The sequence below is a fragment of the Peromyscus eremicus genome, chromosome 7, assembly GCF_949786415.1.
Source record: "Peromyscus eremicus chromosome 7, PerEre_H2_v1, whole genome shotgun sequence".
Classification (NCBI taxonomy): domain Eukaryota; kingdom Metazoa; phylum Chordata; class Mammalia; order Rodentia; family Cricetidae; genus Peromyscus; species Peromyscus eremicus.
In genome coordinates, this window is record NC_081422.1 from 38,973,407 (window position 1) to 38,987,320 (window position 13,914).

The 13,914-nt window shown below is 42.6% G+C and overlaps 1 protein-coding gene across 4 annotated transcripts in view; it reads left to right on the plus strand.

Moving 5' to 3' along the window:
- Positions 1 to 200: 200 nt before the first annotated feature.
- Positions 201 to 13,914, plus strand: part of Ddx6 (DEAD-box helicase 6) — a 36,754-nt gene continuing 23,040 nt past the window's right edge. Inside the window, exons 1-4 of one of the 4 annotated variants that reach the window (XM_059267721.1) lie at positions 201 to 327; positions 2,895 to 3,363; positions 6,516 to 6,579; positions 7,792 to 7,896. In XM_059267721.1, the coding sequence (XP_059123704.1) occupies positions 3,164 to 3,363; positions 6,516 to 6,579; positions 7,792 to 7,896 (369 nt within the window). In that variant the 5' untranslated portion in view covers positions 201 to 327; positions 2,895 to 3,163. Of the gene's footprint in view, positions 328 to 405; positions 549 to 2,894; positions 3,364 to 6,515; positions 6,580 to 7,791; positions 7,897 to 13,914 lie in introns of those variants that run through there. The other 3 variants (XM_059267719.1, XM_059267723.1, XM_059267720.1) reach the window with 3 other exon arrangements.

The window sequence follows — 13,914 nt, forward strand, 5'->3', positions numbered from 1 at the left end:
TCCGTCCCTCCCGGAAGGCAGCCCCATGTGTCCCTGAGCTCGGCCCCGGCAGAGAAGGGTCTCTCCCGACCCTCGTCCGCCGCACCTAGGAAGCCGTGACGCCGCGGTGGCGGCGGCGGCGGCGGCTGCAGCGGCCGAGCTCTCGCCATCTTGTAGGGAGGAGGAGCCGCGGCCGCCGCCATGCGGAGAGGCTGGGAAGGAAGGAAGGAGGGAGGGAGGCGGCGGCGGCGGCGGCGGCGGCGGCGAGCGAGGGAGGGGGCACAGGAGCAGAGTCAGCTCAGCCCCGCGGCGACTTCGGGGGCGCCGACACACGGGGCCGCGGCCGAGGTAGCGCGGGGTGGCGGCGGCGGCGGCGCGGGCGGCAGGCGGCGCGGCGGGGGCGGGGCGGCGGGCGGCGCGGCGAGGGGCCGGGTGGGGGCGGGCGGAGGTTTCCGAGGAGGAAGGAGCCGCCGCCATTTTGGGAGCTTCGAGTCAACAATAAAGGACCGAGGGTGCGGAGCGGGAGTGGCCTCGGTGGTAGGACTCGGGCCCGAGCCGCGGGGCGTGGGGTGAGGCGGTGTGGTCGGGGTCGGCAGGGCCCTGAAGGTCGCGGGGAGCCCCCTCGGGCGGGCGTCGGGGTACGCTTGGGGCGGAGGCCCGAGGCCCAGGCCGGGCCCGCGGAGGACGGGCGGGCGGGCGGGCGGCCGCTGAGTGGAGCGGGGGAGGCGGAGAGGAGTGGAGCCGAGGAATTGTGTGCGGCCCGGTCTGGAGGAGGAGCGGCCGAGTGCCCGGGGCCAGCCGTGTGGCCGCGGGAGAGGGAATGGAGCCGCGGCGGCCGGGACTCGGCTGCCCTGTGGGGGGCGGCAGGGCTGTGCTGTCCAGAGACCGGGCTAGGAGAGGACCCGCAGCTCCTCGGCTGCAAGTAGGCCTTGCAGGTCGGTGGGAACTGGGGGCTTTAGGGAGACTCAGAGGGAAGGAGAGGCTTTTTTCCAGTTTGGGGGTTCTCTTCCGGGCTTTCCGAGGGGAGTCCCTATTGTTTCCTACTCGCGGAGCTGGTTCCGGCTCGTGTGGCGCAGATAGGATTGCAGGGCACCAGACCCTTTTGCGTTTTGATGGGAGAGAACTGGATTTGAAGAGTGGGGTTGGGGGAGGGGGCGAGGAATTACTGCCCTACGGTTACCGGACTCCAGTCCTTGGCTTGGCTCTTCCCTTTCCCATAGCCCCCTTTTCCTTCAGAATAACCCTAACTTCCTGCTGAGGCTTTGAGAAATTGCGCTGCATTTGCAAACAAAAGCCCTTGTTGGAGCTGATGATACTGTCTTGGGTGTGAAACTGTCAATTGCTAACCTCGGTCTGGGAAGTGCTGTAATTAACTCCGCCAGGGGCTCCTCCCAGCTAAGGCTACGTGCCTTCGTGGATTTTTTTTTTTTTTAATGTGGGAATATAACTTGCAAATCTAAATTGGGAAAGGTAGGAAGAATATTTTCTCCCCTGAGATGTAAAGCTGCGTGCAGGTGTCATTTTAAAAAGGGAGCAGTCTCACTTTGGATTTAAGGCAATAGGAGATCTTACTGTGCATGATTGACAGTAATGATGGTGTCCTTTAGTATTCAGAGATTGCCCCCTTCATCCTCTTAGCACTTTGCAAACAGGTAAGCCTTCCTGTTGGACGTACCTGATACTGTTGATCATAATATGAACCTGTCAATACAGAAAATACCTGTTAACAGAACAAATAAACAACTTCATGTGATAAGCCACATTTGTGAGCAAGTTGATGTATAAAGTTTTTTGTTTCATTTTAGCAACCAGTATTTGCTAACAAAACTTGAGATTTCTTTTGACTTTATAATTTTGGATGTGGGATACATTGGTGTATGGCAAAAAAAAATAACCAGCACCGATTGAGCTAGTGTTTGGGAAGAGGGTAAAATGTAAGGGAGTTACAAGATAAAACCAAAGAAGTCGTGCTTGTGTTCTGGTCCTTGGCAATTCTTTATTTACTAAACCTTGAGAATTCCATTTGGAGAACAGTTTAAAATAGAGGAGGTTGACCAACTCTTTCTTAAAATAACTGTTAATTAGACTTAGTACTCTGGGTATTTGGGAGAATTTTATTAAAGTTACAATTTTGTTTAACCCCCTGGAGTTGCCCCTTAACTACAGGAAATTTCTTTTTTTTTTTTTTAACAATGTTATTTTAAATTAGGATATACTTTCTGAAAAATGTTGTTGAAAGGCAACACTAACAGTTTTTAGTTTGAGGGTTTTTGTTTCGTTGGTTGGTTGGGGTTTTTGTTTGTTTGTTTGTTTTTGTTTTTGTAGTTAGAGGGGGTCTTAGTTTTTCAAGCAAAAGATTTTTGACGTGTAGATTGCTCCATACAGATCTTTTGACTGCTTCATTTATTTTGATAAGGACAAAAACTTAATTAAAAAGACAGCTGTGGTTGAAACTGATAAATCTTTTTGTATTGTTTGAAACAGTTTTCTCATTTAAGATCTCGGTTGCTGTCAGAAATTAAATGTTAGTGAATTGTCTTGCCTTGTTCAAATTTACATTGAATAAATTGTTTCAAGTCTTAATATAATTAAATGTAATGATTTTTGGAGGTGGTAGTACTTGGAGAGAATTCATCAAAGAGATTGAAGACCAGATTGTTATTTGACAGTGAATTTGAATTTTATCCTTAGTATCTTTATGCCTCATTTTCTCTAGGCTGCCTTGATCTCAAAATTTTCAATATGTGAGGTTGGAATCCTTGTAGACTGGGTTTTTAAGGCAGTTTCTCACTCTGTCTTTCCTATCTCAACTAGTGATTTGGCTTATGTGTGGCTGTTAGGAGTTCTTTAAAAGGGAACAGCTTTTCACCCTGACTTTGCTGTTTGCTAATTTAATTTTTTTTTCTTTGTTTCAGATTGAAGTGAGTGAATTCAGATATAATTCAAGCTTGTTAGAGGGCTTAAAAAAAACGTTGATCCGGTGCATGAGAGCAAGTTAACTCCTGCTGCTTACCATTCAGAGACTCACAGGTGCTTGCCTGAAATTGCAATAAAGGACTCATATATTGAGCAAGACTTATTTATCTCTTCATTTTGGAGAGCCTCATAAACTGTTATTACAGTTTCTCTACTGACTTTGAAAAGTTTTGAAGTTTGAAAGAGACACCTTTGCAGTTAACAAAGCATGAGCACAGCCAGAACAGAGAACCCTGTTATAATGGGTCTGTCCAGTCAGAATGGTCAGCTGAGGGGCCCTGTGAAGCCCAGTGGTGGCCCTGGAGGAGGGGGCACACCGACACAGCAACAGATGAACCAGTTGAAAAACACCAACACAATCAATAATGGCACCCAGCAGCAAGCACAGAGCATGACCGCCACTATCAAGTAAGTGTTAAAGCAAAGCTTGGAGACCTACAGTTTCTGTGTATTTTTGTTGTTGACTGACTCATGCCTTAAATTAACCGTTTTGATTGCAGATGGAGGGCGGATGACTTTGTTATGGCCAGTAGGTATTTGTAATAGAATAATGTATTTCTGCCATAATTAATTGAGCAAATGATGAACATAGGCATCTGTAAATTACTATGTTTAGAAATAAATGTGCTGTTTGTTTAAATGTGAATAAAATGATTCCATTCTGGTTTTTTGAGACAGGCTTACTCTGAAGCCCAGGCTGACCTGGAAGTTGTGGCAATCTTCCTGTGTCAGTCTCCCAAGTACTAGGGTTACAGGTGTGAGCCACCACCACACCTGACTCTTTTTTTTCCCCCTCCTTTTTGGCTTCTAATGTTACCACTGCAACTTGCCCTACTTTATACAACAGTTAGAGAGGCTGTTTGAAAGTTTGAAAAATAAAATTTGTTTAAAGTAGCAAAAATTTTTTGTTTTGAAATTGTATGTGCATGGGCATTTTGCTGCATGTATGTCTCTACTGAAACGAGTTGCAAATGGTGGGGAGCCTCCTGGTGGGTGCTGGGAATTGAACCTAGGCCAGCGCTCTTAACCAGCCCCCCCCCCCAAAAAAAAAGCAAATTTAAAGGTTTTTTTTTTTTTTTTTTTTTTGTTTGTTTGTTTGTTTGTTTGTTTTTTGGAGACGAGGTTTCTCTGTGTAGCTTTGGAGCCTGTCCTGGAACTCACTCTAGCCCAGGCTGGCCTTGAACTCACAGAGATCCGCCTGGCTCTGCCTCCCGAGTGCTGGGATTAAAGGTGTGCGCCACCACCACCCAGCCTCAGACTTATTTTTTAAAGACCAGAGTCTCACTGGGGGTGGGGGAAGTGGGATGGGGCAGCAGCGGCAGCTTTAATTGTAGCACTCAGGAAGCAGAGGCAGGCAGATCTCTGTGAGTTCTAGGCCAGCCTGGTCTACAGAGCAAGTTCCAGGAAAGCAAGAGCTACACATAGAAACCCTTTATTTGGGGGGGAGGGGGGCTGTCATTCTAAAGATTGATTTATAAGGAATTAACATTAAAACTGCACCCCAATGGAAGTTGGGCTTCTGTTAAAAATACAGACCTGCGTAAAATGGTTTAACATTTACAAATCTTCATATAGTAAGTGATACTTGGTTTATTGACTTGTGTTTTTGTTTTTTGTTTGTTTTGTTTTTGAGATGGGGTCTCTGTAGCCCTGCCCTGATTGAATGCTGGGATTATAGGTGTGTGTCACTATACTGAATTTGAACTGTATTATGGATCTTTCTGGGAAAAGTAGTCTTCCCTGGCCCCGGCTACTAGAATGTATAACTTATTGCTGTGTGATTTACTGTTGGTCTCTAAGAATTCCCACTGTTTTGTTACAGGACCACACTACGTAACCTTTAACCTGGAACTCTGTCTGTAGACCAGGCTGGCCTGGAACTCAGAGATCTGCCTGCCTTTGCCTCCCAAGTGCTGGGATTAGTGGCACAGTGGGATTAGTTTTAACTAGTACAGAAATGAGAATATTTTATAAATGAAGTTTATTTTAACAAAAATAGGAAAATTTAGGCTCCTTTCAGTTCCTAAGGGCAGATATGTACTTCATTATGAAAGTATTGTTCACTTAAAAGTTTAGATTTGAGATGACAGTTTTTCTTCTGGCATTTTCTAAGCGTGTATCTCTTGGAAGTATTCTGGTTTGGTCAGCTGTTTCAGAACTCTTCAGTACTTACCTGTGTCACCTCTTTCCTCATTTTGCATTCTCACTTTTAAGATATATCTGAGTGTAATTTGTGGGCCAGTTTCTGTGTTATATCTTACATATCATGCATTGTTGAGTTTGACTGTTGCAAGCTATTTTACTAGGTTGTTATCTGGTGTTTTTGCTTAGAAAGTTCAGTGGTGTCTGCAGAAGCAGAGGATCATGAGTTCAAGGCCAATGTGGGCTATATAGCAGGCTTTTATTTAAATTAAAAGAAAGGTACCTGTGTTATACTGTTTGCTCTTTATGCGGGCTCTAGCATTAGATAAATCAAGCTAAGTTCTTATTGTGTTAGTGCTGACTGTTTTACGTAAATTACCTAACTTGCTTTTTTTGAGATAGCACTTCATGTAGCCCAGACTGGCCTCCAAGTAACTATGTAACCAGGGGTAACCTTGAACTCCTAAACCTCCTACTTCACCTCCCAAGTGCTGGAATCACCTGGTGTGTGTCATCATTTCATCATTATATAAATTACTGATAAAATTATTAGTTTGTGTGTGAGAGAATAGAGGGTTGGGGAAGTAATTGGTGACACATCACAGAAGGATAAGGAATAGAATCAAGACAACATCTGTTAGAAATGTCAGGACTTTGTGCTTTCGCATTTTGAGTCAAGGTCTTCCTGTTGTTCAGACTAGCCTGGAACTTCCAGGCTCAGGTGGTCTCTCTGCCTCATTCTCCTGGGTAGCTGGGACTACAGACATTCTTGGTTTTAACAAGAATCAGCTAGTTAGCAGAAGTTACAAGCTTGGATGATGGAAGGTACTGTGCTGAATTAGAAGGTACTTACTGTTGAAAAGCAGCACCTGTTGATTTTCAGTTCTGGTTACTAGGTTGCCCACTGGGAACTCCCTGGCTTTTCCAAGGACCAGGGTTCAATTTCTTACGATTAAATAAAGAAGGAAAAAGAAAAGGTTATAGTTACTAAGTTCTGCCGAACTGTTACCATACAAGAACTTGAAACATTATTGCTAAGGTGTGTCTCCCTAAACTGTTGTGGATTTGGCAGTTTTTCAAGAAAATCCAGAAACTGAGCTTTTTCATGAAATCTAGGTGTTAAATGTTTGTGGCTAATTAAAATTTTTTAAAATACCAGTAGATCAAATAAAACATGTTTTGACAAACACACTTCTAATCATAGGAGGATGGATGCTCTCAACCCTTCTGTTTGTAAGGTCATCCCCCTTAGATGATTTCCCAAAGAGCATGTTCGTTAATGCTCTTGTTAATTAAGTACAGGAGTGTATTAAACTTAACTGTGCTTTTTAGAGGGGTGGTACTATTTGAAATAAACATTTGCATTAAGAAGGAAGCTATGAATTGTGATAACTTTATGTTTACTATATTCTCTCTAGACCTGGTGATGACTGGAAAAAGACTTTAAAACTCCCTCCAAAGGATCTAAGAATCAAAACTTCGGTAAGTTGGGTTGTAGAATTCAAAAATGGGAGAATGGGACAGTTAGAAGTAAAGTAGTTACATGAAATGACACCATGTGTTTAGTCCTTTTCTTGTATTTTGTTTTATTTTGAGATAGTGTCCTATATAGTCCAGGCTTACTGCAAACTCTGGGTTCTCCTACCTCAGTTTCCTTAGTGCCGAGAGTCTAGTTAGGCATGTCCCAACAGTCTAGCAGATAGATTTTTTGAGCATCTTCAGGCTTTTCAAATAGGATTTCACTATGTAGCTGAGGCTGTATAAATTTAATCTTAAAGCAGTTTGAAATGGTTCAAACTATAGTTAATAGGTAGATTGACTAAAAAAAAAATTCCTACCAGTCTTTGGGATTATGTAATAATAAGGTGTTGCATATATTAAAAGTAATGTGTATATGTATATGTGTGCATATTCATATCTCTGTTTTTGTTTGGTTTGGTTTTTGTTTTTTTGAGACAGGGCTTCTCTGTGTAGCCCTGGCTTTCCTGGAGCTTGCTCTGTGGACCAGGCTGGCCTTGAACTCAGAGAGATCCACCTGCCTCTGCCTCCTGAGTGCTGGGATTAAAGCTGGGCACTACCCCTTCCCCACCTTCCAACTGCATATCTTAGCCTAGTTTTCTAAGTTTTTTTCCTCAGCCTCTCAGTGAGATATTCAGACTAGGTATTGTATCCACTGTATATGAATGTGTAAAAACAGGCATTCAGAGTTCTTCTATCCCAGTATTCTCAACTAAGGGTGATTTTTGTAACCAAGGGAACATTTAACAATAGCTAAGAGGTATTTTTTTGTTATCACCTCTGGATCCATATAGAATAGCCTCAAAACAATTACTGGCCACAAATATCAAAGCTCTTTGCTTCAGAAACTCAGACATAGCCAAGATACTGTTAGCTAGTGAGTAGGAGAACTAGGATTTGATTTTATATCTTGTAATTAATTGAATGTTATTTATGTAGGAATATTCTGCCTTAGACAGTGGTCATAGGTGCCTTTTCCCAAAGCTCCATTTTTAAGTGGTTTGTATTTGTTGAGTTATTCTCCAGGGAAAGCTGAAATAGAAATTAAAGCAATAGTAATATGTATTTGTAAGATGAAGTAGATAAAAGGTTCAGGTCCATCAGGCACTTTTTTTAAAGCATGCTAACTATGAAAGAACCAGGATTGTATTTTATTTTATTGGTTTGTTTGATTAGGATGTGACCTCCACAAAAGGAAATGAGTTTGAAGATTACTGTTTAAAACGGGAGTTGCTAATGGGAATTTTTGAAATGGGCTGGGAAAAGCCCTCTCCTATTCAGGTATGTTTACCCTTTTTGTTACATGAAAGTTATGTATCATGAGTTATACACTTCAACAAACATTTTTTAAAATACTCATTTTATAACTGGGCGGTGGTGGCACATGCCTTTAATCCCAGAACTCAGGAGGCAGAGGCAGATAGATCTCTGTGAGTTCAAGGCCAACATAGTCTAGAGTGAGTTCCACGACAGCCAGGACTACAGAGACCCTGTCTTGATAAACAAACAAAAGTTATACATATGGGTGTTTTGTCTGCATGTATGTCTAGTACCTGCAGAAGCAAGAAGGGGGCCTCAGAACTCCTAGAACTGGAGTTAAAGATGGTTGAGCCACCATATGCATGCTAGGAATTTAAATGAGTCCCCTGGAAGCCTAACCAATACTCTTAACTATTGAGCCATCTCTTTAGCCCCTACTTGATTTTTTTTGACCTGTGGGAATAGTGTGATTGTGTGTGTGTGTGTGTACATGTACAGTATTTTCCTGAACGTTTTTTTTTTTAGGCAGGGTTTCATCTAGTCCATACTAGTCTTAAATTGGAAGTGTAGCTGAAGCTGGCTTTTGAGCTCTTGTTTCTTGCCTCAGCCTCCCAAGTCTAGGATTACAGGCAAACATCAGCACTCTCAGCCTTTTCTTGAACTTTATATATACATATATATGTAAAGAGAGAGAGTTACAGACAGTTGTGAGCTGCCATGTGGGTGCTGGGAATTGAACCCAAGTCCTCTGGAAGAGCAGCCAGTGCTCTTAACTGCTGAGCCATCTATCCAGCTCCTTTCTTGAACTTGTACAGGTTAAATTATAGAATCACTTCCCTTTACTTGTGAGTCTCTTGGTATATGTTTCCTAAGAATAGGGATGATGTGTGTGTGAGAGAGAGAAAGAGAGCTTTTTTGTTATTGTTTGGTGAATTTAAATTTATTTTTTTGTTTTCTCGAGACAAGATTTCTCTGTGTAATAGGCTTGGCTGTCCTAGAACTCTCTCTCTGTAGACCAGGCTGGGATCAAACGCATGGGCCACCATGCTCAGCCTATTTAATTTTATTTTATGTGTATGACTGTTTTGCTTGCATGTATATCTGTATACTGTGTGCATGCAGTGCCTGAGGAGACCAGGCAAGGGTGTTAGATCCCCTGGAACTGGAGTTAAAAGTGATTGTGAACTGCCATGTGGACTCTGGGAATCAAACCTGGGCTCTTCTGGAATAGCAGCCAGTGTTTTTAACACCTGAGCTGTCTGTTCAGCCCTTAGCTTTTGATTTAACATTGTGTGTGTGTCTTTAAGAGCGTGCGCACAGATGTGTGGAGGTCAGAGGACAACTTACAGCAGTCAGGTCTCTTTCTGAGTAGGAACTGGGGATCATATTCAGGTTGTTGCACTTAGCATCAAGTACATTTATCTACTGGACCTGTTGTTTTTTAGACAGGGTCTCATGTATCCCAGGCTGACCTCAAACTCTGTGTAGCCAAGAGTAACCTTAACTTCTAATCCTTCTGTACAAGAAAGTTAGGGTTATAGGCTTGTAAAACTTTATATTGTATTTATATAGTTCTGGGAATCGAAGTCAGGGTTTTGTGCATGCTTGGAGAGCACTCTACCAATTGAGCTACATCTCCAGTCTCTTCAATTTATTTTTTTAAACAGACATCTCTGATGAGTCCCTGTGATTAGGCTCAAGTCATGCTTTCTCAGCAAAAATACTGCAAAACTTGTGTTACAGTTTTCTCAGGGTATCGAATTTGAAGGTGCATATAGTCTGATGGGTGATGTCATTAATTTGGATTATTTTGTCCAAGTGTTGTCTGATTTTTTTTTTTAATCCATAATGAATGATGACAACTACTTTTTGCCCCCTCCTAGTCAACATTCTAGAGAGTATTTAAAGACCAAACAAATTATCATTGTCTTTATCAAACTTTCTTGATTATTGTATTTTCCTAATTACCATCCTTACTCATGATTTCATCAGTCTGGGTTGTACTGAGTTTTGTGTAGTAAGTTTCAGCTCAAGCAATCCTTCCACATTTGGCCCATATAAAGAAGAACTTGCCCTTATACATGCCTTTAAAAGAGTGTTTGGAGTTTGTGATGTTAGGAGTTGAACTCAGGACCTTGGTCACACTAGCCAGGCACTCTACCACTGAGATTTACTACTAGCCTTTCTCCTTCCTGCTTCATGTATATTTGTGTGGACTCACGATTTTCTTTAAAAGCATGTTTTTGTGTCTCAGTTGTTACAAATTTCACTCTTTCAGGGTGGTTCATACATGTATTTGTGATAAACTCTTCATTTTTATTGAGCAGTTCCTTTTGGTGTAACATGATAATTAGAATTATTTATCTTATGCTTATTATGCTCTGACCTTGGAATCTATGAAGTACTGATTCTTTTTTAGTTTTTCAAGACAGGGTTTCTGTGTATAGCCCTGGCTGTCCTGGAACTCTACTGTAAGACCAGGCTGGCCTTGAATTCAGAGATCCACTTGCCTCTGCCTCCAAAGAGCTAAGATTAAAAGTCTGTGCCATCACAACTGGCTAAGAACACATAATTTTAATATTATACAGTGGGTACCTTTTTAATTGGAGTTGTTTGCATTATCATATTATATATCAAGGAAGATAGGACAGCCTAGAAATGATCTTCTAAGATAGTGGTTTTTAACCTATGGGTGATGCCCTTTTTGGAGGGGGGGGGTTGTCGAATAACCGTTTCACAGGGTTGTCTAAGACCATCAGAAAACAGAGTCACATTGGGCTGAAAGATCAGAGAAGCAGAGCAGCAGCCACTAGAGACTTATCTCTATGAGTCATCTGACCCATTTGGGGGAGGAGGGCCTTGTATTCCTGTCTCCACCTCCTGAGATTAAAGGCCTGAGCCTCCCAAGTGCTGGGATTAAAGGTGTGAGCCTCCTAAGTGCTAGGATCAAAGATGTGAGCCCCCTAAGTGCTGGGATCAAAGGTGTGAGCCACCACTGCCTGCCTCTATAGTTAACTAGTGGCTAGCTCCATCTTCTGATCTCCAGGTAAACTTTATTTTTCAGAATACAAACAAAATATCACCCAACAGTGGCTTCTTTGTGGTTTGAGACAGGGTCTCCCTGTGTATTCCTGACTGTCCTTGTTATGTAGACTAGGCTAGCCTTGAATTTAGAGATCCAGCTGCCTCTGCCTCCTGGGTTCTGGGATTAAAACTGTAGACCACCACACCTGATGCGAGCACCTGCCTGCATGTGTGAGATATTAATTTATTATTAGACAAAAAGGAGCCTTGTTTACTTCTGACTTTGAACTCCCTATGCAGCCAAGAATAACAGTAAACTTTACAACAATTTATGCAGTACTGAGGATCAAACCTAGCATCTGTGGAAAGCATAAAATAGTGATTCTTAGAATCATTCAGAATTAAGAAAGCAATATGAGAATTCTAGATCCAAAAAGAAATTTGTGGATCACCTAATACAGGAGTCCAGCCATACAATAAATGGGCTGTCTTCTACTGTTCATTTTTCTTTATACAGAATCTTGCTGTAGAGATAAGCTAACTTAACTGAAGACCCTCCTGCCTGCCCAAGTGCTAGAATTGAAGGCATGGACCATTGGGCCTCGTTCCTACCTACCCATATTCATTCCTTACTCCTTTTCTTATTTCGGCTTTTCAAGACAGGTTTTGTGTGTGTGTAGTCCTGGCTATACTAGAACTCATTCTGTAGACTAGGCTGGCCTCAAACTCAGATCTGCCTGCTTCTGCTGGGATTAAAGGTGTGTAACACTGTGCTCAGCTGTTATCCCATTTTCTCGTTTTCCTTTCTTAAAATGAATGATCATCTTTTTCTAGTATTTAAGACTGCAGTTGTTTCATTTTTCAAAGTTTGTTTTTTAATTTTATGTATGTGAATGTTTTGCCTGCATGTATGTAAGTGCACACTGTGTGTGTGCACCTGGTGCTGGCTAAGGCTAGAAGATGGCTCTGGATCCCCTGGAACTGGAGTTATAACCAGCTAGTTGTGAGCTGCCATGTGGTTGCTGGGAATTAAACCTGGTTTCTCCAAAAGAACTCTTAACCACTGAGCTATCTCTCCAGCCCCAAGAATATAGTTTTAAAGGACATGTGTTTATTTATTTTATGTGTGTGACTTTGCCTGAGCCCTGGGTATGTGCACCATGTTCAGGCCTGGTCCCAGAGGTCAGAAGACAGTGTTAGATTCCTTGAAACTGGAGTTGGAGATTCTATGGATTCTGAGAACCCAACCTGGGTCCCCTGCAGGAGCAGCAAGTGTTCTTAACCACTAAGCCATTTAATGGATATCTTCCCCCAAAATATTAAAGCCTTTTATATTAGATGTTTATGCTGTCTATATTTGAATTGTGGGTTGGTTTCCACCCCCCACCCCCCACCCCCCACCCCGTTACTGGTTTTTTTCTTATTGCTGTTCTGTGTGTGCTTGAAGACAGGGCCTTACTCTGTAGCCTGTACTGGCCTGGAATTCACTGTATAACCCAGGTTGTCCTTGAAATTGTAATAATCCTCTTGGCTTATCCTCCCAAGTACTGGGATTCCAGGTATGAGTTATCAGTTCTCAGATAAACTTTCTGTTGTGTGTGTATGCACAGGCCAGAGGGCAGACTTGGGTGTTACTCATCACTTACCATCTACCCGTTTTGTGTTGGTGTTTGAGACAGGTTTTAGAGTCACCAAGTAGGCCAGACTGGTTATCAGTGAACTCCGGGAACCTGTTTATCCTGCCTCCTTAGGAGGTACAAGACCGGGCTGTCACACCTGGCTTTGTGGTGGTGTTGTGTTGGTTTTGTTTTTCACTTTTTCTGGATTGGGCTTCTCTCCAGGATAGCTTTGGCTAACTCATTCTGCAGACCAGGCTGGCCTCAAACTCAGAGCTCAATCTGCCTCTGCCTCCTGAGTGTTGAGATTAAAGGTGTGCACTACAGCTGTCTAGCCTCCTGAACCATTTTTGAGAGATGGAATTTAGTTAGGAATTGGCTGTAAGATTGTTGGAGAATGAGGCATATGAAATTGTCTTCTCTAGATGTAGCTATCTGTGATGCATATGAAATTGTCTTCTCTAGATATAGCCATCTGTGATGGGTGCTCACTCTGAGCCCTGTGTCCAGAGAGTGATTTTATTTTAAAGGTAGAGCATACTCCTTGGGAGGGCCTGGGAATCTGCTCTAGCTAGCTCTGCACTAACTTTTGAGATTCTGATTGTGTGTGTGTGTGTGTGTGAGAGAGAGAGAGAGACAGAGACAGAGAAGAAAAGAGAGAAATGAGATGTGATGTGATATGTGGAGATCAGAGAACAATTTTGGGTGTCGGTCCTTGTCTTTTACTTTAAGGCAGAGCGTCTCCTGTGTCCTCCCCCTAATTGCTGTATATGCCAGGCTAGCTGGACCTTGAGGATTCTCTGTCTCCTCTCATCTCACCATAGAGTTAAGGAATTACAAATAGGGACTATGATACCTGGCCTGGCTTTTTTTTTTTTTTTTTTTTTTTTTTTTTTTTTTTTTTTTTTTTTTTTTAAGATTTATTTATTTATTATGTATACAGCATGTATCCCTGCAGGCCAGAAGAGGGCACCAGATCTCATTACAGATGGTTGTGAGCCACCATGTGGTTGCTGGGAATTGAACTCAGGACCCCTGGAAGAGCAGTCAGTGCTCTTAACCTCTGAGCCATCTCTCCAGCCCCTGGCCTGGCTTTTATGTGGGTTTGGGGGATTCAAACTCAGGTCTTTGTGCTTGGTCATGTTAGTTAAACACTATCACTAAACTAATATTTACACCCTGAATTTATCGGACAAGGCAAAGAAATGATGGTCCATGATTGAGAGGGAAATGGAAACTTCTTACTGTTAGTATCAGATTTCCATACTAGGTCAAGAAAGTTGGATTATTTTGTCAACTAGGTCTAACAAGGCTGAATAGCTTATACAACATGATTACAGCCTTCTGAATCCTTTAGTGAGTTGTTACTTGAGCTAATCCTGGGTTGAAATAAGGGCTA